The sequence below is a fragment of the Hemiscyllium ocellatum genome, chromosome 26 (genome assembly GCF_020745735.1).
Source record: "Hemiscyllium ocellatum isolate sHemOce1 chromosome 26, sHemOce1.pat.X.cur, whole genome shotgun sequence".
In the NCBI taxonomy this organism is placed as follows: Eukaryota; Metazoa; Chordata; class Chondrichthyes; order Orectolobiformes; family Hemiscylliidae; genus Hemiscyllium; species Hemiscyllium ocellatum.
Genome location: NC_083426.1, coordinates 17,918,365 through 17,945,617, shown reverse-complemented (window position 1 = coordinate 17,945,617; position 27,253 = coordinate 17,918,365). Strand labels below are relative to the sequence as shown.

Sequence of the window (27,253 nt, the reverse complement as noted above, 5' to 3'; positions counted from 1 at the left end):
TGCACGTTCTCCCCGTGTCTGCGTGGGTTTCCTCCGGGCGCTCCGGTTTCCTCCCACAGTCCAAAGATGTGCGGGTCAGGCGAATTGGCCATGCTAAATTGCCCGTAGTGTTAGGTTAGGGGTATGGGTGGGTTGCGCTTCGGCGGGTCGGTGTGGACTTGTTGGGCTGAAGGGCCTGTTTCCACACGGTAAGTCTAATCTAATCAATCTGAACTTAGGGATACAGACAGACGGACTTTAACCTTACACGTTCAGTGCATTATCCGAGTTGATATGGCACCCAGTATTAAAGTTCACTTGAGAATGTAACTTTTTAAAAAAAAGTTCTGGGATTTACATATGAAAGAACTGAAGCTAACATGGTCATTCTAAAAGATGAGAGACTAACATGCAGTCAAGGTCTTTCTCAATGCATCATTTCAGTTGCATCACACTGTAAACTTTTGCTATAAATTCTGCATCTTAGATCTTATACTCCACAACCACCTGGTGAAGGAGCAGCTCTCCAAAAGCTCTAGTGCTTCCTAAATAAACCTGTTGGACTAAACACAACCTTAGCATTCATTTCAAGAGAGCGAGAATACAAGAGCAAAGATATACTACTAAGGCTGTATTAGGAATGTTATGAGTAATTTTGGACACTATATCTCAAGAAGGATGTGTTGACATTGGAAGGGGTTCAGAGGAGATTTTCAAAAATAATTCTGGGAATGAAGAGCTTGTCATATAAGAACCGGTTGAGCATTCTGGGGCTGTACTTGATTGAGTTTAGAAGGGTGGGGGGCATCTCGTCGAAGCTTACAGAAAACTGAAAGGTCAGAATAGAATGGAATTGAAGATCATGTTTCCATTGATAGGAGAGACTAGGAGATGATGGTATAGCCGAGGACTGAATGGACATTCCTTTAGAACTGTAACATGGAGGAATTACTTCAAAGGGTTGTGAATCTATGGAACTCATTGCTACAGTGTACATTTTAGTGTATTTAAGACAGATAGGTCCTTGATTAGCAAGGGGATGAAACATGGTGGGGAGAATGTAGAGAATGGGGTTGAGAAACATAACAGCCATGATCAAGTGGCAAAGCAGAATTAGGCCAAATGGTCTACTTTTGCTGCTAAATCTTATGGTGAAGACCATTCCATCGCATGCCTGATTTCTGCCTTGTGGTTGATGAGCAGACTTTCCCAGCCAGGTAGTGTGTCACAGCCAAATTCATCGTCTATGATCTACTCTTGTAACTATAGTAATTATGTCAATGACATAGTTAATTATATGGTCCACAGTACCCTCTAAATTGTTGATGGTAATGGCACTGGATATCAAGGGTAGATCCTTACATGTTCTATTGTTGGGGACTTTTATTAACTACATTTAACTGGTCTGAATGCTATTTGCCATTTATTAGCCCAAGCCTGAATGTTGTTTCGGTCTTGTTGTTAATGATGCAATGAAATTCATAATGGATTCTTGATAAGCAAGAGGATGAAAGGTTATCTGCAACAGTTGGTAATATGGAGTAATCAGATTGACCACAGTCTTATAAAGTGGTGGAACAGGTTTGAACACAGAATGATCTAATTGACGTCAAATTAATTTGTACATTGAATAGACCGCTTTGGTATTTGTGAAGTCACATATGGTGCTGAACTCCTTCCAGTCATTAGTGAACATCCACACTTCAAATCTTGTGATAGAGAGAAAGTCAATGATGAATGAACCAAGGTTATTTCTTGACCCTGAAGATTGCTGCCGTGATGCCCTATGCCTGAGATGATTGGCTGTCAACAACCACATTCATCCTTTTTTTGTGCTTGGTATGACACTGTGAAGAGTTTTGCCATGTGATTCTCAACTGCTCCAGTTTTGTCAGGGCTCCTTTAAAGTCAAATTGGTAAGATGTTGTCTTGATATCAAGGGCAGTATTCAGCTCTCATCCATTTTGAAGTAAACCTGTAAGAGGCCAGGAACCAGGTGGGCTTGGCACAACTCAAGTCGAGCATTGTGAAGGTGGAGAGAAAAAGTGGATGAATTGTTTAAGATATGGGATTGTTAAATTTAGTTGGGGGCAATGCTGGTCTCTAGGGACGTCATAATGTGCTTTATTGCTGATCAAAGTGGAATTAGGCGATATTCAGAAATCCTAAATTCTTAAACCATATGATGCTGCAGCACAAATATAAAGGTTATGCCTATTGCCAATTGCATTCACATATATGAGGAAGCATCACTTTGCAATCAAACCTCTGAGTCTGGCTCAGTGAAAGCAACAGATCTTACAGTATGCCAGAATTGAATTTTCAGCCTGTGGATTTATTAAACCTACAACACTGCTGCTGATTGACATTGGCCCAGCGGTGCACTCAACTCCATGTCTCACTATGTCTCACTCTGTCTCACACCCTGAGCAAAATGGGAAGTCGAGCATTGAGGGATGCAGACACTAGCAGTGAGTGATGCGGTGGGGGATGTGGGGGGGGTTACAGTAGATGATGGGGCCACATCCAGAATGTGTTCTTGTGAAGAGGGTGGCAAACAGGCAGAAAATTTGAAGGGATGAACCAGCATCACCTTCTACCACTGCATGCGCAGATGGCCATCTTGGTGTTGGCAACATGCATTCCAAGATAATAAAATAGTCATTCAGTTTTGTATTAATGGTCCCGGTATGAACATTTTAACATTGTAATTCTTCAAACTATTTTTATTATCATCCAGTGTGAACTTATTATACATACAGCTGTATCTAACACTTACATAAATTATTATAAACACTTCCCTTGGGGCAATTCCCAATAATAGTCTCCTTATTGGAACAGTGATAGAATTTGTTTGGCTTGCCTGGAATTGGGTAAGTACCATCAAGGTTGTTGCTGCAAAAAGTAACATCAAAGTCAGCAACCATACTTCTGTCACAGTTTCTGTTCATTGTATTATAGAGTAGATCAGGAGGACATTGCTTTATTCGTGTTTTATCAGCAGAGCATCTAAAATATTTGGGAGTTGGAATTGCATAGTTACCATCACGCTTCCCTTTGCAAAAGTTGTTGGCTACTAAATTGATTGCTGGAAATAATCTTTCTGGCCAAACACATTTGCCTTTAATTGCGTTATAGGAAGTACCCTTGGGACAGTTCTCGATGTCAGTGTTTTTGTTGGTGCATCGATAAAAGCTGTCCGCAGCACATGAAATTGGATAGCTACCATTATTTTTGTCACTGCAGAATTCCAGATTGGGGCATGTTGTAGAAGGCTGAGAGTTTGATGAATTTTCTAAAGTAGGGGTCGGTGATACAGTTGTTGTGGCTGAAAGAAAGAAAGCCAATATATTGAAGTTGACATGGAGGTAAATATTACTATCTTAAAACATCCCAAGCGGAGAGGGCACTGAGCTATATTGAGACATTTTAGATTGACAAATAAAAGCTTGGTCAAAGGGTTGACATTTATGGAATGACATAATGAACGTACTGAAGTGGCGAACCTTGAATTAGATTAGATTACTTACAGTGTGGAAACAGGCCCTTCGACCAACAACTCCACACCGACCCGCAACCCACCCAGATCCATTCCCCTACATTTACCCCTTTACCTAACACTACGGGCAATTTAGCATGGTCAATTCACTTAACCTGCACATTTTTGGTCTGTGGGAGGAAACCCACGCAGACATGAGGAGAATGTGCAAACTCCATATAGTCAGTCGCCTGAGGCGGGAATTGAACCAGGGTCTCTGGCACTGTGAGGCAGCAGTACTAACCACTGTGCCGCCCAGAAATAGGGGCTTGATCAGGATTTGAATCCAGGATCTCTCTCAAATCCACCTAGCCTAACACCCAAAGCGAGAATCATACCCCTAGACCAACGAGCCACAGACTCTTAATGTTCAGTGAAATAGCAAAGTTACTTTGTTTTCTTACATTTTCAAGTACTTGCTTAAACTAGTATGCCTCAGCAGAATCTCCCAGAATGGCATTTTTAGTACATCTATGTGTCTTTTCCATAGCATGGCCTGTAACTAGAGTCATCAAATTTAAGGCAGATTTGTGAGTCCACATTAGAAACTGATTAAGAGTTCCTCATGATCGTGCTTTATAAGGAACAAACAGGACAGATTTTCACCTGGCCAGTCTGAGTGCCATTTAAATTTCTATTTTCTTGTTGGTATCTGATGTATGTCAGAAAAGAATTTGTACTCAGTGGTGTTCCCTAATGCCTGCTGTCCTAATCCTTCCACGCGGTAGAGTCATGTACTTGAAAATGTAAGAAAACATAAAATAACTTTGCTATTTCACTGAACATTAAAGGTTCTCCACTTGATGCTGAGTGAGCTGTTGCATTGCACTTATAGATGGTACATGTTGCTGCCCCTGCATCATTGGTAGAACAAGCCAGTGCTTAAGAGAGTGTTGTCATTGATCGACTACTTTATCCTGAATGGTTTTGTGCTGCTTGAGCACTCATCCAGGCAAGTAAAGAGAGCACTCTCACAGTTCTGGCTTGTCTTGTAGATGGAAGATAAGGTTTGGGGAGTAAGGGAATGAGTTACTCACTGTAAAATTGACAGCTTCTGACTGATTTTTATAGCCACACTGTAGGGATGACCCGTATCTGCTTATAACAGAACAGCCCATGTCTGCTTACACAAAATGGCTGTCAGAAAGGCAGCCTGCCCGAGCATTAAATCAGAAGATGGTTAACAGGAGACGAATAAGACAAACAGTCTGTTTCTGCCTTTAAGTAAAGAAAACAATAACACCTTTGAACTGAACTATTCCAAGGCCAGTAAAAGAACCTTTGTGTACACTTTTCCAGACCGTTTTGATAAGAGTATGCCCAGCATCATTAATGAAAGAATAATTGTCCCAGTAAATGAATGAGCACCAGGTGCAATACATGGCCTGTTAACTCCCTAAACAGCTACCAGAACAGCAGTTAGTAATTTTGTCGTAAATAGTTGTTTCTTTGAAGTTAATTACTCACAATATTAAGCAATAGGTTCTAGTTAAAGATTCTGCAGAGAATTACAGGGATAGTTTTCAACAAAACTAGGTACATATAATCAAAATACTTATGCCAATATGTGAAAGTTAATTAGCTTTCAGAAATGCCCTTCTCAGACACCTGAAAAATATAGATTGTTCAAAGCCCATTAATCACAAAGTACTAAGGGTACAAATAGCTGTGTGATATATATGTCTACTTTACAGTTTATAACAAACTTCATATTACAAGCCAATATTTCAAATCTTATAGTAATTAGTTAAAACTCTGACTTTTTTGTATTTTTCCATATAGTTAGGATAGTTCAAAATTGAAGAAGAGTAATTAGATGAAATACAGTGAATAACAAAATTCAAGCTGTCCTTAGAGATAAGCCAGTCTGAAACAGACCCAGTAGAGTACTTTGGAATGCAAATGAATGGGATGCCTATAAAGATCTAGCGATTGTAGTGTCCATTAATGCCATGAGATAATGGCTCGTGGGACTGTCCTTAGGGATGCCCAGCATTGATTAGATGTTTTACAGGATTGGGTATATGGATTATGGGGGAAGGACTGTAACCCATGTTATGGAGTATAAATGTATAAAACACTGCTTTTTACTCTACAAATTCGAGTGTGTCATGGATCTCCCTTCTGAGGCCAGTCTCAGGGGAAGATCCTTTGGCCCTCTCCCTGCATTAACTGGTTTCTGCTTGAATAAAAGTCTTCCACTTGCCAGAATCCTGCCTGCCTCCTGAGTTTTCAGACCCGGTCAGGAGAAAATGTCCTTACACACACTGTTTATATGACTGGTCTAGTTCTATTCCTAGTTGAGAGTGGCCTCCCAAATGTTGATAGTTGGTGGGGGAGATTCGGCAATAGTAACATCATTAAATGTGATGGGAAGATTGGAAAATTTTCTCAATTTAGAGATCATTGTTATGTACTGAGCAACATTGTGCTTGGATCTCCACAAGGGAATCGCTAATGTGCCACATCAGTATTCATGGTTACCACAGTGTGAAAACTTATGGTATTATTTTGCCATTAATTTTTTAATATGATATTAGTGCATGAATATATTTAATTTTATTGAATGAGTAGCATTTTAAAAACATGCCTGTATCTGTCCATATAGTTGAGGTTATAGAAATAGTTATGGTAATGGATTTTAGAATAGACAAACAAGTGCATCGAAATGAGTTGCGTTTCAGCTTAACAAATATTTATCTGGTTCAGAAAAGTTGCATGAAATAATAAATTACCTGATGAATCATCTTTAGGTTTAGATTTTGAAGAAAGCATAATCTTCAGCTTACTAATGAGGGGTGATTTTCCTTGCTTACAGAAAGTACCTTTGGAATCATCCATGTCGATTGTCCAAACCATTGCACCACCAAAGCTATTGTTTTTTAGCCATTCCACCTATGTAAAAAGAATTTAAAGCATTCTATTTAGTCAGAATGGACTCTTCTTGTGGACCACTATTACTGTGTAATACCATCATATGCAGTTCAAGGGTTAGTCTTTATTTCAGCTACAAAATTAGATGTTTTCATGATATCAAGTGCACGGCCTCTCGTGGATCTCATTGGTCAGAATGGTTCCAGAATCCAATCACATAACAGGTGATGCACACTGGAGAACACTAAGCAAGCACACGGAGAAATTAAATTTTTATTGTTTTAGTGACTCTTTGCAGAAAGCATCAGCATGTGTGTCCTTCCTAACTTATTTTGCTATTGTTAGATCATGATTGTTCTAAATCTTAATTCTATCTGCCTTGATTCTGTCACAAACATCTGCCAGTCTATATTGTGAGTACTTGCTCTCTTGGCTCACACAATGCTGATGCTCAGATACTGAGTGCTACGGATAAGCCTTTAGGAAGTGATGGGAAACTGAGGGACTGGATGCTTCCAAATAAACAGCAACTTGTTGTTTTCTTTATTATCCATAATACTATCTAGTATCTATATTACTAGCTAGTATTACTAAGCATTCAGAGCAACATTACAGAAAACAAAAGTTATTAAACACAATTAAAAAGGAAATCTAGTCATCAATGCCTTTGGAAGCAACATGGGTATGAACTTAGAGTTATAAGTTTGTTGATACACAGATGTTTACAGTACAGAGGAGGCCATTCAACCCATCATACATGTGTCACTCAACAAGTAGTCCCATTTTCAGCTGAGATTATGGCAACACAAGTGAATATCCTAATTTTTACTTCAATGTTACCAGAGTTCTTTTTGATTCAAACACACTTTCAGATGAAGAGTTCTAGACTTCCTCCTCCCTCTGAATGTAAAATAATTGTCAACTGTCCTATTAGCCTTCTACTTCTTACCTTAAAGTTATTGACGCCTCTACTAATGAAAACATGCTTTCCAATCCACCCGATCGATGCCCTTCACAATCTTATACACCTCCTTGAGGTAGCCTCTTAATCTTTATTGTTCCAAGGAAAACAATCCCAGACAGTCTAATCTTTCCCTATAGTTCAGGTAGCATTCTGGACCCTCTTTAGTCCTTCCCATAAACTAAACTGCATCAGCACTTTATCTGTGACTTAACCAACATTTGTACAGTTCCAGCATATCCTCTTTACTCTCATATTATATGCCTTGCCTAATAAAGGCAAGTATCTCATCTACCTTTTTAACTACCTGTCTTGATACCTCCCGGGATCAATGGACACACACATATGTCCACCTGATTTTCAGTCCTTTCCGGGGATCTGCCTTTCATAATGTAATTCCTTGCCTTGTTAGACCTCTTACTTTTTCAGGTTGAATTCCACTTATTGTTGTGGTCATGAGTTTAATTTTGTGTAATTCACAAACTCCTTCATCAGACTCCCTGCAATTAAGTCCAAATCATTCATGTACACTGCAATCAGCAGGAGTTCCAGCAGCGAGTCTTGTGGACTCCCACTGAAAACAAACTTGCAGTCACAGAAATATCTCTCTATTATCGCCCTTTACTTGCTGCTTCTCAGCCACGTTTGGATCCAACATTGTCATTTTGCCTTGGATTTGATGGGCTTTTTCTTTCTTCACCAGTCTGCCCTGAGGGATCGTGTGGAAAGTTAACATTTAAGTTCCGCTGACCTTTCCTCAGAATTGGCATTCAAAACATTAACTCTGATTTCTCTTCACAGATGCTGCCAGACCTGCGGAGCTTTTCCAGCCATTTCTGGTTTTGTTTCTGATTTACAGCATCCACAGTTTGTTTCAATTCTTTTTGGACCATATCAGAAGTCTTGCTAAAGTCCATGTAGATCACATCAAATGCATCACCCTCATCAATATTCCTGTTTAATTTCTCAAATTTGTCACATGTGGAAATTGCTTAAATCCAAGCTGACTATCCCTGATTAATCTGTGTATGCCCAAGTGTAAATATATTCTATACCTTGGAATTTGTGCTATTACCTTCTCACCATTGAGGTTGAACTGACTGGCTTGTAATTTCTTGATCTATGCTTTCCTTTTTGAAAATGAATTGACAACTTTGTAGTCCTTAGCTCCTCTGAAACCTCACTTGTGGCCAGGGTGTCTCCCTCAATAGACTGGGATGCTGAGCCTACAGATTTATCCACTTTTAAAGCTGCTAACATTGCTAATTTTCCTTTATGCTAATTTCTTCTAACATTTCACAGTCTTCCGACATGATGTCTATGTTGTCCTTTTCTATTGTAAGAGCAGTGCAAAGTATTCATTGAGAATTGTGTCCATGTATTCTGGGTCCCACACAGATTACCTCTAATGGTTCCAAATGGGTCCTACATTTTCCCTCGTTATTCTCTTGCTCTTTACATATATTTTTTAAAAATCCTTTGGGTTTTCCTTAATTGTACCTGCTAATGCTTTCTCATGAACTCTCTCTACTTTCCTGCTAGCTGTTTAATTAAACTATATCTAAGCCAATTGTTAAACTGACTGTGTACACAGGTGGATTAATTATGTACAATTGCTTAAATGCAGCAGAAAATGACTGTAAAATACATACTTTTTTCTCAAAACTCTTCAAATTATCATAAGTAACCCACTCATCATCTTTATATGCATATGGAACCTCCTGCTCCTCCATCCACTCTTCTTTGGCGCCTTTCAAGAAGTCACATATCTGTTAACAAAAATGTGTACAGTTTACAACTGAGGCACAAGTAGGTTATGGGAGCTAATACTCTTCTGTGCCATCCTGAAGCTGCAAAGCACAAATTATATTCTGTTGAAAATGGAAGATTGGGAAGTGATCTAATCAAGGTGTTCAAGATGTTACAATGATTTGTTAAAGGAGATAATCTCTGGATTTGAAACTCTCTTTGTCTTCCACAGTTACTAAACTTTCAACTTTTTGACACCACCCTCTTCTACCATTTTGAGGTCTGAAGCTCACATTTGCTTATGGTAAAATCCATTTTCCATGGTCCTGCCTCTTCACTTACTGCATCAAAATTTTCTTCTGTCTATATTGATTACAATCTTTCCATCATTAGTAAATTTGAAAACAAAAATGGCTTCTAACCCATTGCCTAAGTCATTAATAAATATAATGGATAACTAAGACCCCAAAACACCACCAGACAAATCATATGAATTAGATTACAAATAGCAAAGTTTAGTAACTGATTACAAATTTAGTGTCATTAATCCGTTTCACAAGGATGCTTCCATTTATAGTTATGGTTATGTTCACCGAACTGGGAAGTTGGTTTGCAGATGATGGGTTAGACTCAATTACTGATAACGTTCCGTTGTTTCCATATGAAGGTAAAAGAGCAACACTGAACTGATATCTGCTTATACCCTGCAATGGATGAAATTCAGAGAATGCAAAGGGCAGGTAGGAGGAAAAGAATAGAGGATAAAGGGGCAAATCTTTAGCTTATGTACTCAACGGATTTCATTTAAACAACTTGCTTACAAATGAAAGTCATTGTGCAACTGATGAATAGATTGATTATAGATTGAGGGAGAAATATGATTTTATCTACTCATTGTTTAACTTATTTTAACCCAGGCACTTCCTCTGGATTATAGTATATCTTCTTACTCTAATTGACGAAAACATTGAATGCAATTATGGTAAATGTATAACACTTCTGTTAAGGCTTCATTATTTGGTAGTTAAATAATTGTTTGGTGGTGCAAATCTTGATAGAGATTTTCTATTTAAGCTGGAAATTCCAGTATTTATTGTTGTTCCCTTTGAAGTTTGATATTCTTGCAATTCTATCCTGAGTAGTGCAAAATGAAACAAAGTGACAGCAAGTTCCTTTTTACAACAATGTTAATATTTCATGATGATCATGGTAAGGATATCTCTGTGGTAGATGGCATGATTCTGGTAATTAAAGATGCTTTTTTTTAAATCTGCGGGCTGTTGCAAAGTCAGGACATGGTAATACAACAGACTTCTGTTGTAATCAGAGTTGCGGTAGCTTTAATTTTCATGATTTATATGACGAGTGCTAAAGTTTCTTCGTGTGAATGTTATGATGCAAGATGTTGACATAAGTTTTTAAATATAAAATGTTAAACCGTACCTCATAGTATGCCCAAATACCAGCTGCTTTAGTACAATTTCCAGGTGATGCAGGACCACATGCTGCAGCACCAGGTTTGTTATCAGCTGAACAGAGTGTAAAGGTACGGCCATAAGTTGGAAATCCAACCAGTAGTTTTTCTGCAGGGGCACCATTTTCTTTCCAGTAGTTTGTAGCAAATTCCTACAAGGAAAACATATTATTTGAAGTAACATTTTAAATTTGCATTAATGATTCAAATGAACGTTAGAAAAATTAAAATGTAGAAATGATTCTCTTAGTTTTTATACATACAACGTTAAAGTATTTAATGTCATAATAATCAGTAGAACTTCTGTACAGGGGGCTATTTGGTCCAGTTGTAACATCCCATGGTCCGTGGAATTCATATGTCATCACACCGATAAAATCTAGGGGCCTATATAAAACAAAAATAAGATGTTGGGGCTGGTACTCAAGGACATGTGTGCTGCATACATTGACCCAACCAGTGATGAAGAATAGCAATGATTATCTTCCTGCTGTCTCTAAATCTGTAATTTATTTATTATGTTTCATAGCTTATACATTATCAAATGAGAATTGTAAGGAACAGGAAAAGGCCAGTTACTCATCAACAATTTTTGAAGAAGAGTCAAAATGGACTCCGTTAACTTTGTTTTTTTTTTCTCCATGGATGCTGGCACACTTGCTGAGTTTCTTTCTCACTACGGGCTGGATATTTCTTTTGTTTTTTGACAAAGTTTGGGTTGCATTGGGTTTTTGGGAGGGTTTGTCCCCATAAGGCTCAGTGAATTTTCTTGCCTTGTCTTTCCAATGTCTCATTAATTGCCAAAAACATCCCTCTCAAATGGAGTCTCTCAGATGATTTCTGCCCCATTTTACTACACATTGTTCCTGTAAAAACTTGCTGTTTAGCCAAAAACCACCAAAAGATCAGCAAGCCTTGGGCCTGGGCTCATGGTGTACATGGACCAGCACTGTTGAGCTGCCCTGCATGAATCCTCATATTTGCCCCAGACATAGCAGACAGGGAAATCAACTACTGGTTTGTGTGTAGGTTCGTGGAGGTCCTGTTGGTTGGATAGTACCAATGCAGGACTTCTCTTCCCTCAAGATCAGCAGTCGCCGCTCCAACACCAGACTGTGCCAAGAGTGATTGACACCTGGGTAAGTGCAGTATCAGCTGCCTGGAGAAATGCACAATAATATAGGGAAGGGGCCAATGTCCTTTTCCTCTCTGCTGAGGTAAATACCGCCATCTCTCAGATACCTAATATTCACACTATCTCTGCTACTGTACTCACTTCCCACCAAATCTCACGCTGTATCACTCTCAGTATTGTTTGTAATATCCTGCCTTAGCCTCTGTCACCTCCTGAAAACCATGAACACTACATATCCTCTACACTTCCTACTCACCAACTTGGGACACTTTCTCACCTGCACCAATAGGAACAGCTGTGCCATTTACTTACATCTCATGTAATTCCTCTCTTTTTCTCCCTCTCTCTCTTTCGCTCTCTCTCTCTCTTTCTCATGCCAGGACGAAGGCAACTCCAACTGGGCAGAAAGAGTCAAGAGAAGTTGGTGGGCTGCCTGAGAACAGGATCCTGACTGAATATCCAGGCAAAGCCTGAACTGGTATCAGAGAGTGATCTTGACTTATGGTGTCAGGTGTTGCTGAATGGAAGCTATCTCCCTAGACTTGACTGAGGCTTGCTGGCAACTAAAGCCAGCTTACTGAATTTGTATCTGCGCCAACCAGCAAGACAAAGTGACAGTAATGTCAGCCTGGTATCTCTGGCTGAGGGGGCAAAGTGCAAAGAGGCAAAGCGAGGCTTTGAGTATCCGGTAGACACCGAGCAAGCAAAGGGCCCAAAGGTGCAGTCTAGTCCTGTCCATGAGCTGGGCTTGTGTTTCTGAACACACATTGCCTTTGCTACAGCATTATAAACACAGTTGCCAGTGCAGCTGTGACGTGTAAAAGTGTCCTGTAAGTGGACCCGAGATGTGCCAAGAGGGTGCTTAAAGCCTGGCACATGTTGGATGCTAATTTCTGTGGACGTGGCATACATGTGGCCAATGCCCTTGGAGCATGCTTTGAAGTGTTGATGCCCAGTGTCCAACATGAAGGTCCCTTGCTGCCAGCAGAGAGCCAGGGACCCACTTTGATTTTCTATTGAGTTTTCCCCTTGTCAGGCTTGTTTGGTAAGATGGGAGTTTGAATATTAATGAGGCAAGTTGGGCTGTTAAAAAGGCATTTAACCAGCATTACTGACTGTCAGTTGGCAAATTGCCACTCCCTTGCAAGAATCTCTCAACATAGCTTGTGAAAAGCATAAAGGATGATGTGCTCCCAACAAGATGCCCCCGGCCACACTTGCCTGATTTTGCCACACGACTCTCCACAACCCACAGCCTCCACCTCCTATAAAGTTCTACGTCGCGTTTTTGTTTCAGTACACTCACCAAGTTTAGTTGTTTGTCAAAGTCAAACCTATACTCCTGGCTTCTGGTTATAAATTTCGATATAATCCTTCGTTAAAACTGAATCCAGTTGTTCCCTAACCCTATTTATTCTGCTGTTTAGTGCCCAGTGCCAAAATATTTAATCTACAACACCTAACCCTTTGGTTCAGAAGTTTTATCATGTATCTGACTTTTGAAAGTTTCTATTCAGTACAGTAGAAATATTGCACTTATTCAATGTCTTGGTTGTTATTGTCAGGAATGTAGTTACTAAATTTAGAGTACGATGAAATGCAGACTGCATCAGTTGGAAAATGTACGTCACATAAGTAGCTTGTACATACTCTGAAATCTTTTCTATTTCATAGCCTGCTTGAATGTTTCTTATGCCAGATGCCACTGCAGCTGAAAGCAGCAATCTCGGTTTGTTATTTTCACCAGATTCCTTCTTGAACTCTTCAAAAGTTTCCTATATGTTAACATATAATAAATTTGATGAAAGGATTATCACAATGGAACATTGGATATTATATTTTCAAATGTATTGCATTTTCAGCATATTTCAACACCTGTTCACTGAAATACGTCATCCTGAGGCAGTAGAAGACAGGGCTGCTGATCTTTCAGGCAACTTTCAAACAGATGTTTCTCCTTAGATGCAGGATGAGGACAAGGGTTTTCAATGTTGATTCCCTGATGGGGAAAAGTGCCTCATCTCAGGAGAGCATTCTTTCATATTTTCATTACTGACTTTTGAAATTACGGCATCCTCCAATCATCTAAACTCCAGGGAATGCAAGAAATGTTTCTATAATCTGATTTTATAATTAATCTGTTACGTCCTGGTATGATTCTGGCCAATTTAGATTGTGTCCCAACAATCTGTGTGACCCAGACTTTGGAGAAGGGATGCATCACTTGTATTTAAAACTTTTGGTATAAAGGTTGATACTTTATTAGCCTTTTTGATTTTGTTCCCACTTGTCCAATGGCTTTTGGTGATTGGTGAAATAAAAGGGGAAGCGAAGAGGACAAGAGAATAAATGTCCCAAAATGAAATGAGATAAAAGGGATAGAAAGAGAAAAAAGGGTAAACTTGTAGAAGGCAATGGGTAGAGTGAGGGAGAAGAAGAGTCCTGGGGGAAGGGAGTGAGGTAATTTGAAATGAGATTGGTCAGGTTCCAGGGATTCCTTTATTTGGGGGGAAAGTGTATGACTGCACTGGCAATTATACTGTTTCATGGTTGGGTATTGGGAAGGCTGTAGCAAATGCTTTGCTGGAGAAGGTAGGTTAACTATTTAAAATACCCAGAGAATGGACTATGGTTTGAAATTCTCAGTCACTATAAAATCACTTTCTTGGGCGGCACGGTGGCTAGCACTGCTGCCTCACAGCGCCTGAGACCCGGGTTCAATTCCCGACTCAGGCGACAGACTGTGTGGAGTTTGCACGTTCTCCCCATGTCTGCGTGGGTTTCCTCCGGGTGCTCCGGTTTCCTCCCACAGTCCAAAGATGTGCGGGTCAGGTGAATTGGCCATGCTAAATTGCCCGTAGTGTTAGGTAAGGGGTAAATGTAGGGGAATGGGTGGGTTGCGCTTCGGCGGGTCGGTGTGGACTTGTTGGGCCGAAGGGCCTGTTTCCACACTGTAAGTCTAATCTAATCTAATTAAAACGTAGCTATGGTATGCAATTGCAGGAAAATACACAACTGATGAATCATTATGGGCCTTTAAATATAAAGTCAAACCTTGGGGTAGAACCGGAATGTCCAGGTGTCAAGTGAATTTGGATGTGAGTGCAATATCTGAAATGAAAATGTGCTTTAACATAAAACACATTTACAAATTTTGAATAATGCATTTTAAAGGGCTTATCAACACCATAGGCAAAGATAACGCTATTTTTCAAAAAAAAATCACATGACCCTTTCCTATCATAGAGTTATACAGCACAGAAACAGACCCTTCTGTCCAATTGTCCATGCCAATCAGATATCCTAAACCGATCTAGTCCCATTTGCCAGCATTGGGCCCATATCCCTCTATTCCCGTCCTGTCTATATACCCATCCAGATGCCTTTTAATTGTTGTTGTTGTACTAGCCTCCAACTGATTCCTCTGGCAGCTTGACTCTATGTCCAATCTGCAACATACTTGCATAAATCACATTGGCCTGGATTTATGCCTCAGGAGCAAAGTTTATTCTGTGGCAGGGGCATAAATGTTGCAACTTTGGAGAACTCAAATGGGTTTCCTCAATGTCTTGCAGAATTTGGTTACAGGGTTGATTTAAATTTTTTGTGGGGTTCTGGCCTGTTGACACATTTCAGGTGGGTTGACTGAAGTGGGTAAATGCAGTGGTACAATCTGACAATTCTGGTCAGGAGGAGTTTTATAATCACAGGTGTGTGTGTGTGATGGGGAACATGTGGAATCAGAGAAATCCTAGGCAATGGCTGTTTAATTAGCTAGAATGTCATGTCGAGAGAAAACTTGCCCGCTCCGCCCCTAAGCAGAAACTATTATGGCACTTACCTTGCACATCTTGCTTTATTAAAGTTGCTGAATTCCCCAGGTCTAGGAGACTCAGCTACTTTGAAAAATCTATTAGAATGAAGGTATGTACTTTGCATTTAAAAACAAAGCTGTATCCTTGTATCATTTCTAATAAAAGCAGGTTTGAGATGGTTCAAATCCCTTGGTAGAATTCTTTCATCTTAACCTCTGACATGCTATAAATCATCTATTTTTGTGAGTTAAGAGTTGAATTCTTGTTGCCAAATCAAGATGGCAGCAGACTGGCAGTGTTGCATCTAAGCTCCTAGCCCAAGTCTCATCCACTTCCGTCTGATTTCTTTTTTAATTTTCTCTTTTTACTTTTGCTCTCTTTCATTTTTCCTTCTCGTTTCTGCTTTAAAAGCCTTTTTGGTGCCTTGAGAAGAGCAAAGCTGGGCCCAATATTCTGAGCATGTACAGCAATGGCAGTAAGAGTTGTCTGCTTGGTGAGAGGCAACGAGTGTGGGCCCAGCAGTGACAGATACTGCCAGAGTGTAGTGACATTAATGTTGATGGGTCAACCAGTGCAGGACTCAAGACAGTGTCAGTGGCACTGCTTTCAATATGGCAGTGAAAGCAGAGAAGCCCTTGCAGTTGGCGGCGAAGGTGGCATCAGTGATCTGCATCAGAATCAGGATATTGGGCTTCAGCTGCGGAGATGCGAAGGCCCAATTCGGTACTTTTGGCAGATCGATGGGACTGGTGGTTGCATTGGCAGCGGCGTGGTAGGCCCGATGTGGTAAATCTGGAACGCAGTAACGGTGACGATAACAGTGGAGCAGGGCTTCTGGAATGGACTGTGATACAAGAGTGTGTTGATGGACTGGAACCTGTTCTGGAAAACGCCACCCCCCCCCCCCCCCCCCCCCCCACCCCTCCAATTTCGAGCAGAGCACAAATAGGGTGAAAGAATTCTGACTTTAGTTATATTCTAGTTATCTTCTGTAACTCAAAATGGTGCCAGAGCATGGCTACATTTTACACTTTTCACTATTTATTTGTTACATACAAGTGACAATAATCATTCAATTCAATTCAAATGTAACTGTTAAACATGGACATTTATTATTAGTGATTTTTCTCATTAAGAAGTTGATGATAGGTCTTTTTGTTATATAATACGTATGATCTGTATTTAATTTTTAAAACATATTGCACAGATTGAATCCCCTGATAACTCATGGATTTAAGGTATAATGTAACTCACCTGAACCAACAAAGTAAAGCGCTGTTTGTCCAGGTATGGGCTTCTATTAAATGCTGGGTACTCCCAATGTAGATCTAAACCATCAAAATCTTTTTGTCGTAGGAATTCTATAACAGATTTAATGAATATTAGACGGGTATCTTTGCTGGAAGCCATGGCAGTGAACCTGAAAGATATAAAGGCATAAGAAACAGAATTAAGTGTTGACAACATTCCATTGGATCTGCATTGCACTTTGATAAGATCATGCTGAACATCTTCATCTACTAACTTTCGTGCTGTATTTCTCAATATCCCTAAATTTGCTTTGTACCAAAAGTTCTATCAATCTCAATTGTGAGTAATCTCATTAGAATGTCCACAGCTCTCTGAAGTAGAGAATTCAGAAGATCCACAAAATGCAGCGAAGAAATTTCTCTTCAAATCTTTTTAAAATTGTTGACTGTTCTGAGATGACGGTCTTCAATTAGAACTATGAAATTGATCCATCCCAGAAGGGGGGCATTCAGTCTATCTTGTCCAGGCTGACCCAAAGATACCTAACTGCCCTTTCCAATCCCATCTTCCTCCACATGGACCATGACCCTACAGCTTCCAGAACTTAAAATGCAGATCCAGGTCTTTTTAAAAAGAATTGCTGCCTCTACCACCAACAGGTCACAAATTCCAGATACCTACCATCCTCTGTGTAAAAGGTTTTCCTCACACTCCTCTAATCCTGCCATTTAGCTTGAGTCTATGACCTTTCTTTTCGAACTCCATGCCAAAGGAAACAGGTTCCTCATGTCTACTGTATCTCTACGCCTCCCAATTTTGTTTACTTCCATCATGTCACCCCTCAGCCTTCCTTGTTCAAAGGAAAATGACTCCAACCTCTCCAAACTCTCTTCATAGCCACAATTTTCCAGCCCAGGCAACATTCTAGTAAATCTTCTCTGCCCTCTCTCCAGAGCAATTCCATCTTTCCTGTAATGTGGTGAGCAGAACTGCACCCAATACACAGTTGTGGCCTCACCAACATCTTATGCGATTCTAGACTCTTCAGCTGGAAAAATATTCTCTCAGTTTCTAACTTGTCAAGCTTTCTAAAAAAATTTTGTCCACTGCTAAACAACATCTCTCATTCTTTTAAATTTCAGAGAACTCTAAAGTAATGTATTAAGATAAACACTCGTGAACTGTATCGGTACAACATCCTGATTCCATTGGCTAAAGAATGTTTTTCTTAACTGTATTGCTGCTAATACACTTTAACAGGTCAAAGAAAAGCATTAAATATTTTTAAAATCACCAGTAGACATGGACTGTTATCCAGTTCTTCTGGTATGAAGTTTCTCACATTTCTGTATTTCTCATTTCATTAACACAGTAGAAATAACATAGTTAAAAATCACACAACACCAGGTTATAGTCCCACAGGTTTAAGTGGAAACACACTAACTAGTGTGTTTCCAATTAAACCTGTTGGACTATAACCTGGTGTTGTGTGATTTTTAACTTTGTACACCCCAGTCCAACACCGGCATCTCCAAATCATGATTAGAAATAACATTTGTATAATGGTAGAAAATTGCTGCTGAGAAAAAAACCTACTTTTCAGTTCCAAAATTCCAGCCTCCGACAGATAAGAGTGTTTTCAAGTTTGGGTTCCTGTGAAAATCAGAAGCGATGATAATTAATTTTAAAAGAATATAAAGCCCATTATGTAATTCAGTATTCTTTCTAGAAATAGGATAAAAGAAACGGACCCTTTGGTCCATGTTGACTATAATCTCAAGCTAAACTAGTCCTACCTGCCTGTACTTGGCCCGTATCTGTCCAAGCATTTCTTTCTTGTACTTATCTAAATGTTGATTTTGAGTATAAAAGAACTAAAAATAAATCAAAATAAAAATTTTATACTACTGAAATGTAACAAATATAAGGAATCTGTAAGTAAATCTAAAAATAAGTCTGAAACTCAGGAGCAGCTGCAAAATCCATGCTACACTCAGTCCACTATTACCTTATTTTATTTTATTTCATTCTCAGTGATTGTCTGCCATGTTTGATTGATTATTTTAACTGAAGAGTTTTAGTTGACAGAATGGTGTAATCGTAATGTCACTACACTAGTCATAGAGACATCGAGACGTACAGCACTGAAACAGATCCTTCTGTCTAACTTGTCCATGTCGACCAGATATCCTAACCTAATCTAGTCCCATTTACCAACACTTGTCCCATATCCGTTTAAAACCTTCCTATTCATGTACCCATCTAGATGCCTTTTAAATGTTATAATTGCACCAGCCTCCACCACTTCCTCTGACAGCTCACTCCATATGTGCACGACCCTCGGTGTGAAAAAGTTGCCCATTAGGTCCATTTTAAGATTCTCCCCTTTCATCTTAAACCTTTGTTCTCTAGTTCTGGAATCCTCCACCCCAGGGAAAAAAAACCTTGTCTTTTTACCCTATCCATGCCTCTCATGATTTTATAAATGTATATAAGGTCACCCTTCAGCCTCTGACGCTCCAGGGAAAACAGCCCCAGCCTGTTCAGCCTCTCCCTACAGCTCAAATCCTCCAACCCTGGCAACGTCCTTGTAAATCTTTTCTGAACCCTTTCAATTTTCACAGCATCCTCCCGATAGGAGGGAGACCAGAATTGCACACATTAGTCTGAATCTTTTGATTCCTAATGCTGTGACGATTGAGATTACTGGGCTCAAGTACCACCATGGCAGTTGATAGAATTTAAATTCAATTCACTAAGCAAAATCTGAAATTAAAAGTTACTTTCAATAATGCTGACTATTAAACTACCATCATTATTTAAAAACCCATCACTTTCATAAAACCTTCAGGAAGGAAAATCTGCCATTCTGACCTGGTCTGGTCTATATGTGACTCCAGAGTCCCGCAGTAATGTGTTTGACTCTTTATTCCCTTCAGAACTGGCACAGTAAGCTGTCTGTGTGCAAAAATGTGGAATATTGCCTTCTTGTTGGGGGATTAGGGAGATGGGAACATCTTGTTAGCTTACTGGCAGAAATTATTCTTGCAATGTAGCATGAAAATGTTGGTTGCACTTTTGAATAAGTTGGCATACATCAGAGTTCCTTAACGAGGCATGGCAATACCATCCTTGGGAAGATTCCATGCCACACTGTTTATTGGCATAACACGAGGCTTCATTGTGATGGATGTGAGAACAACAGGAATCCTTTCAGCAAAATTTGTTCTCATTTTGGCAGCATCTGCTCAAGTATCTGACATGAAGACTGCCATAGCTGGACACTTTCTGATCTTGAATTGACTATGATGACAATGCTATCCTGTGCTCTTATTATTGGCCTGGATCGGCTGCTGGAGCAGAACTTGAGCTTAGAGGACTAAATGATAATCCCATTCTGGCCACTGTCAAGGTCAAATCTGCCCTGAATATTAAAGCAAGTAGTTCATTTCGAGGTGCAGCCAGGAATCTCCCCATTCTCGATCTATAAATGCAACCAAATGTAACTATTGTAATATTTTCCAGTGCATAGCTCTTCAAGAGCCATTCAAGATGAGAAGAGTGAAGGTGGCTGGACAGTGAGAGTTTCCACTATCACTGACTTCCCTGAGATGCAGGCACTGTCAGTTGCAGCAATGTTGCTTTGATAACAGCTGCCTCTGACTTTTTTAGTTCCTCAAATGATGAAGCTTTCAGTACATTGATGTTTAAAATACATATGACCATCATTGCTAAATCTTGGAGATCTGTGACAGATATCCTGGGAGCTGCCACTGCTTCCTCATACTGGAGAATTCTGCTGTCAAGATCCTTGGGCCAGACAGACTACTACGAGACAATAGGCTCTAAATATGACACCTTTTTGACACCTCAGACTGATGAACTACAAAGATAGAGCAAGGCAAACATTTCCAACAGGTCCATTTTATATCTTCTCGTCTTGACGTCCCTGAAAAATCTGAAATCTAGAATTTCCCTTGGAAGATGTGTGAATTATTATTGCTTATGTATCCACACTCGATGGTTGTGAGTAAGTGTAATAATATGTATGGGCCAGGCACTAACACAACCTGTACCAATTGATTTTAGCATCAGTGTTGTCTACTCGAAAGTATAATGCCTTGGCTGCAGACTCAATGTCATAGTTCAAGGATCATTCATAGTTCATGTCTGAAAGGACTGTTCATTTGTTTCATCACTGTTCAACAGCAAAAAGTAAGATCCTCACTGACTTTTACTTATACACCATAGAAAGTATTCTATCTGATGCATCACAGCTTGGTATGTTAATTGCTCTGCCCAGGACCAAATGAAACTACAGAAAGTTGTGGACACAGCCCAAATCATCACACAAACCAACCTTACATCCATTTGACTCTGTCTACACTTCTCGTCGACACAGAGAGTCAGCCAACATCATTAAAGACCACTCCCACTCCAGTTATAATCTTGTAACAACTGAGTAGTGTTTGGCTGGACATTAAATACAGTTCTGGCAGCAAGAATGCAAGAAGATCCCAGCAAGTGATGAGTGCTTCTGTCTGTCCCACCACATGGCTGCCCAAAAGCCCTGTTGTCTACTTAATGAGGTGAAGCGAGAAGGTTGTGTGAGAAAGGTCACGATGAGCCATGGTGGATCAGACACTTTGGATCTCACTTAATAAAATACTCAGTGAATTTTTCTCTCTGTTTCTCTGTCTCCAAATGCTGCTAGATCTGCAGGATATTTCTAGAATTTTGTGTTGAATTTATTTAAACAAAAACAAATCAGGCTCAAAGAAAGATCTGATTGAGAGCAATAATTACAACTTTTTCTAAATTAGCAGCACACCAATACAATGAAGCTGAGAGATTAAAATTATAATGTATAATACAACATTTAGTTTGGATAAAGACCATGCTTTAATTGAGTAGTGTTTGAGATGTGGAAATATATTGTAATTTATTTCTGTGTGAGTTGAAATTAGTGCATAGTTGGATTATTCGAGTCAAAAAGTGTGTGGTGCAGGAAAAGCAGCCGGTCAAGCAGCATCCGAGGAGCAGGAGAATTGACATTTTGAGCATGTGCTCTTCATCAGGAATGTGGGAGAGGCCCAAGGGAGAGATAAATGGGAGGGGGTGGAGCTTAGGGGGAAGATAGCTGAGAATGCGATAGGTAGATGGAGGTGGGAGAGAAGGTGATAGTTCAGAGTGGAAGGTGGAGCGACTAGATGGGAAGGAAGATGGACAGGTAGGACAGCCAAGAGGGCGGTGCTGATTTGGGGGGTTGGATCTCGGATAAGGTTGGGGGAGGGGAGATGAGGAAAAGGATTTGAATGTCCTTACAGAGTGGAAGGGGGAATTGATGTGTTTGGCCACAGGGCAGTGAGGGTTGTTGAGTATGTATGTTTCAGAGATGTTCTCTGAAACGTTTCTCAAGTTGGCATTCTGTCTCCCCAATGTAGAGGACTCCATAATGGGAGCAACGGACACAGTAGATGACACGTGTGTAGGAAAATCTCTGCTACATGTGGAAGGGTCCTTTGGGGCCATGGATGGAGCTGAATGGGGAGGTGTGGGTGCAGGTTTTACACTTCCCACGGTGGCATTCCCAGCTATCTTCCCCCTCGCCCCAACCCCCTCCCATTTATCTCTCAGCCCCCTTGGACCTCCCCCACATTCCTGATAAAGAGCTTAGGCTCAAACGTCGAATCTTCTGCTTCTCGGATGTTGCCTGATCAGCTGTGCTTTTCCAGCACCACACTTTTTGACTCTAATCTCCAGCATCTGTAGTCTTCACTTTCCCATAGCTGGATTATCACAATGGATGTTATAATTAGTTTTCTATGGAGTAATTTCTTCCTTTTATTTTAGATCCATTTCTGTACAGTGCAATAAATCTCAAGCAAATTTAATTTTAAACTGGTGGTATTTACATGTATGGTTTTCCAAAACTGATTTCCCATTTTGAAGAATGTGATTTCATTACTCTGATAATATTTTGAGAAGAACCTTTATGATAGAAACAAAATTATATTTAGAAAAGCACTTCAGAGATATTTGAAACAAAATAAACTTACCTCTTTTTAAGATTGTTAAATGAGATGTATAGATCTTCATCTTCACTTTCCTGGGCAACGATTTGATGGTTATTGCCAATAACAGCAAAAGCAAAAATGAGATGGGTACATAACCTGGGGTTAATGTCTTCTGGTAAGAACTTACAGTCTCCTCTTTTATGGGCCCAGTTTGTGTAGTAACAAACCAGTTTATAGTCCTTGCCTGAAGCTGTGTTAGAAAATAATATTAGTTGCTTGGTTCTACAATTAGAATTAACATTTCAAAAAGATAACTTGGAAGTAGAAACACTTGAAGTGAAAATGACACCTTTAAAGCTGAAAAAAGAGCTTTATGTCATGTCTATATAGAATGACTTGAATTTATATGGCACCTTTCATGAGCACAAAACATTCCAAAGCACCTTACAGCCAATGAAGTACTTTTAAAGTGTAGTCACTGTTATTATGTCAGAAACATGGCCATTAATTTTCAAAGCAAAGCACAACATACAATGATTAGAAACAAAAACAGAAATTGCTGGACAGAAAGGGTCCAGTAATCCTCCTTCAGAGCTGATTTTAGTGAGGAAAAGTTGCTATATATGCTGAAAATGGGATGGGGGAAATGAATGAAGAATAAGCGATAGGTGGAGATGGAGCCCAGAGAGAGAATAAAACAGTTGGCTTGACAAAGGAACTGATAAAGGTCAATCTGGGAGAATCAATAGCTACTAATTGATGGCTGACAATATTGTTTGTGGTGGCAGCCGATGTGATGACAAGGTCTGGTGTGTACATTTGGTATAAGGACATGGGAGAAGGTGCAAGGACCAGCTTCTTTTGTGATGGTTGTTAAAAGGTAAGTTGGCCTGGAGACTGTGAATAACTTCTTGGACTGCTTCAAATCTTGGGATCTTTTTTGTCTCTTATTTGGTGTGATTTTATTACCACATGGTTTGGGTTCAGGACAGACAGATTGAGGTGATGACAAGGTCAAGACTTATCTTTAGCCTTAGGCCTCTTTATAACACTGTTTATTATATATTAAGGCTAAAAATGACAATAAACAGTAATCAGAAATGTACCAAGCTCTAATTTCACTATTGGAATACTGTCCCATAAACGCCTAGTGTCTTATGCTAATTGATCACTCCACTTGCTTCTCTGCATCAGTTTCTATCTTGTTATCTGATTCCACCCACATTGTGCTGTTTATGTCCATTGAGGTGCATCTCCATGACGTAATCACAAGGTTCCTCTAGGATCATAAAACCAGCAATATCCACTTGAAAAGACAGAGCGGGCCTCAAGTGAATGTCTCATCCAAAAGATGTCACCTCTGATAATGTAGCACTCCCTTGGTACTGCATGGTGGTGTCAGGATGTATTGATACATGAATCCTTAACTGAGCCACAATTACCAATGTAGATTCCCTGTTAGCTGCAGTGATGGGGGATGCAATTAACAGCCCTGTTTTAAAACAGTGTAGGCAAGGAGTTTCTGTTTGACCCAAACATATATCTTTGGACATCTCTGATTTTAAACAGAAAATGCCATGGCAAACAACTAGTGTTAGATTAACAGGTCATCCTAAAATGATACATTTTAATGTTCAAAGTTTGTGAGAAGATTTGTAGCTTGGGTGCTCGTTGTTGTGGTTCTGTTCGCCGAGCTGGGGATTTGTGTTGCAGACGTTTTGTCCCCTGTCTCGGTGACATCCTCAGTGCTCGGGAGCCTCCTGTGAAGCGCTTCTGTGATGCTTCCTCCGGCATTTATAGTGGTTTGTATCTGCCACTTCCGGTTGTCACACACGCAGATGACAAGCAACATGAATTCGACTGGGACAACACTACTGTTATAGGACAAGCCAAACAGAGAACAGCCAGGGAATTCCTAGAGGCATGGCCCTCATCCACAGATTCAATCAATAAACACGTCAATCTGGACCCAATATACCGACCACTGCAACGGACAGCTGGAATTGACAACCGGAAACGGTAGATTCAAATCACCATAAATGCCGGAGGAAACATCACAGAAGCGCTTCACAGGAGACTCCCAAGCACTGAGGATGTCACCTAGACAGGGGACGAAACATCTGCAACACAAATTCCCAGCTTGGTGGACAGAACCACAACAGCATTTTAATGTATTGTTCATTGGTGATATTAATAATCTTTAAGTCAGTATGGCATAGATGGAATAATTACATTAGCAAAACAACTGTGATCTTAGAGATAGCATAACTTATATGCTTGAATAGTATGAGAATGCAAGTACGTATATTCCACCAATCTAATTTTCTATCATTGTGACTTTATTCCCAATATTGAAAAATGAAATAATATTATGATGTTAGTGAGGTTATGTTATGATATATTTATTTCCAGCATTGTAATGTGTGTTGATCGCCTTGCCTTTCCATACATATACAGTTTGCTAAGAAATCAAAAACAAATATTAAAAGAATTTACTGTCCAACTGATCTTGTCAGACTGTATTGATATTACTTATTAAATAATCTTTTGTAATACAAAATACCACTACAAATGTCAGTGTATGTCATGTGTAATGACATTTAAAACTTGGGTGCTCCTTTGTTCAACAACTTCTCAGAGGCAACAGCACTAACAGCTTCTAAGCAGAATAACATTCTAAGGAAAAACAAATTGCCTGCACTTTGAATTTAAGCTTGAAAACACATTGATAACAATGCTCAGAACTTTGCAGTTTATGATTTTTAAAAGTTAAGCTAATCATAGGAACATATAAGGTCGTGGTCAATTTAACAATCATTGACAATAAAAGGTTAAAATCTGTTGCTGCTTACCACTGTACACTTCTAACAGCAGCACAAATCCCACTAAAATAAAAAGGAAAACGTAAAATGGGCATGGCAGCATTTATTGAAGTGAAAACATTCTAAATAATTTTAATCAAAGTCATAATTTGATATAAATTTTTAATGTATTGAAATATAGTTCTATTTACAAATTACAGTTGAGAAATATTTAAGTATAGTAGCTAAGTATTGTCCTTACCAGCCCACAGAAGGATCTTGGCCATCTTGACCTTGTTCACAGAGCAATATTGTTGAGAAACGTTTACACAAGTGTCTGTTCTACACGGATCAGTGTAGAAACTCTATGAATATTTCTTATAGCACTGAAAACATCAACACATTATCAACATTTTATCTGAGCAAAGAAAGCATTGCAGCAGAAATTTCAATAAATTATCAACTAAATAATGATTGTGAGAAAAGCAAAGGAAATGCAGAAAGTATTTAAGGTTCAAAGGTATAGAATACCATCAAACTTAGTCAATAAGAGAGCAAGCTTCTATCACCAGACTCGTTCCCTCATTGGCATGCCCTCATTTGATATTTACCTTGCTTCGGCTAGTCTTTACAGCTCATAACTCTGCTGGCCACTGGATTTGGAGTGCATATGTATAGCATCTGAGACCACTGCACCTCTCCTGGAGAACAAAAACAATGTCTGGCTTCTGATTAACTCTGATCCTTGCCCACTCTCTGAGATCACTGGATAGTCTCTACCTGTGCCATTCATCATAGTTTATCCGTTGACAAACTTATATATTCCCTGCCTTTCCACAGCTGAGTCCAAACCTAAACATTGTTTCATGTATGCTAAATGCACACTTTACATAGTCTATAAGTTGTCTTCATTCCACCACAAGGCTTCTTACTCCAGTTTTATAGTGTGTGTATTGTATGTATTTGTATTATTAATCATTTATTGGATATGGGTGTTACTGGCTGACTCAGCAGTTGTTACCCTTACCTATACCCCAATTCTTCATATCTTTTCATCTGTGCACATTGGCAACCCTTTCAGAACTGAACCCCTTACCACTATTTGCCTCTTACTCTCAGACCATTGTAGATACTTACCTACTGTCTACTCCCCCACTTTTGACCCAGTCATGACATCTCACTTTGCTCTCCTTCGGTGGTTGCTCTGTGCTCCCACTCCTTAGGTTACTTCTGAAATGTTTTTCTTTATTCTTTCATGGGATTTGGGTATTGCTGGTGGAGCCACTGAATATTTCCACCCTTAGGTGACACTTGAACTGAGACACAAAGCCATTTCAAAGTTGAGTGAACCATTATGGGTCTGACATCACATGTAATCCAGAGCAGGTAAGGGCAGTAAATTTCCTCCCCTAAAGGGCATTCATGAACTAGAAGACAGTTTGCAACAATCAATATTGCTCACAATTAGTGATGGGCTTCTACTTGCCAGATTATTTCCATCATCCTGAGATTACTAATTTCAGAATTATTTAACTTTCTGAACTTACAAATGTTTTGCTGCATATTTAAATGCTTGCTGTCAACCTTCACGTATTGCTCCCATACATGAAGGGCCCTCAGAAAAAGAAAAATGGGAGTCCCAACATCACCACCATAAGT

General features: G+C 39.6%; 1 protein-coding gene across 1 annotated transcript; it reads right to left on the bottom strand.

The window, feature by feature from the left end:
* Positions 1–5,775: 5,775 nt before the first annotated feature.
* LOC132828102 (acidic mammalian chitinase-like) lies at positions 5,776–25,881 on the bottom strand. The gene is made up of 10 exons (XM_060845012.1): positions 25,857–25,881; positions 22,836–23,043; positions 18,373–18,429; positions 16,780–16,945; positions 13,361–13,485; positions 10,839–10,962; positions 10,545–10,727; positions 9,005–9,121; positions 6,296–6,412; positions 5,776–5,823 (listed from the first exon to the last, which is right to left on the bottom strand). Exons 1-10 carry the CDS (start codon positions 25,879–25,881, stop codon positions 5,776–5,778), a joined length of 1,170 nt encoding a protein of 389 aa, XP_060700995.1.
* Positions 25,882–27,253: the final 1,372 nt, after the last annotated feature.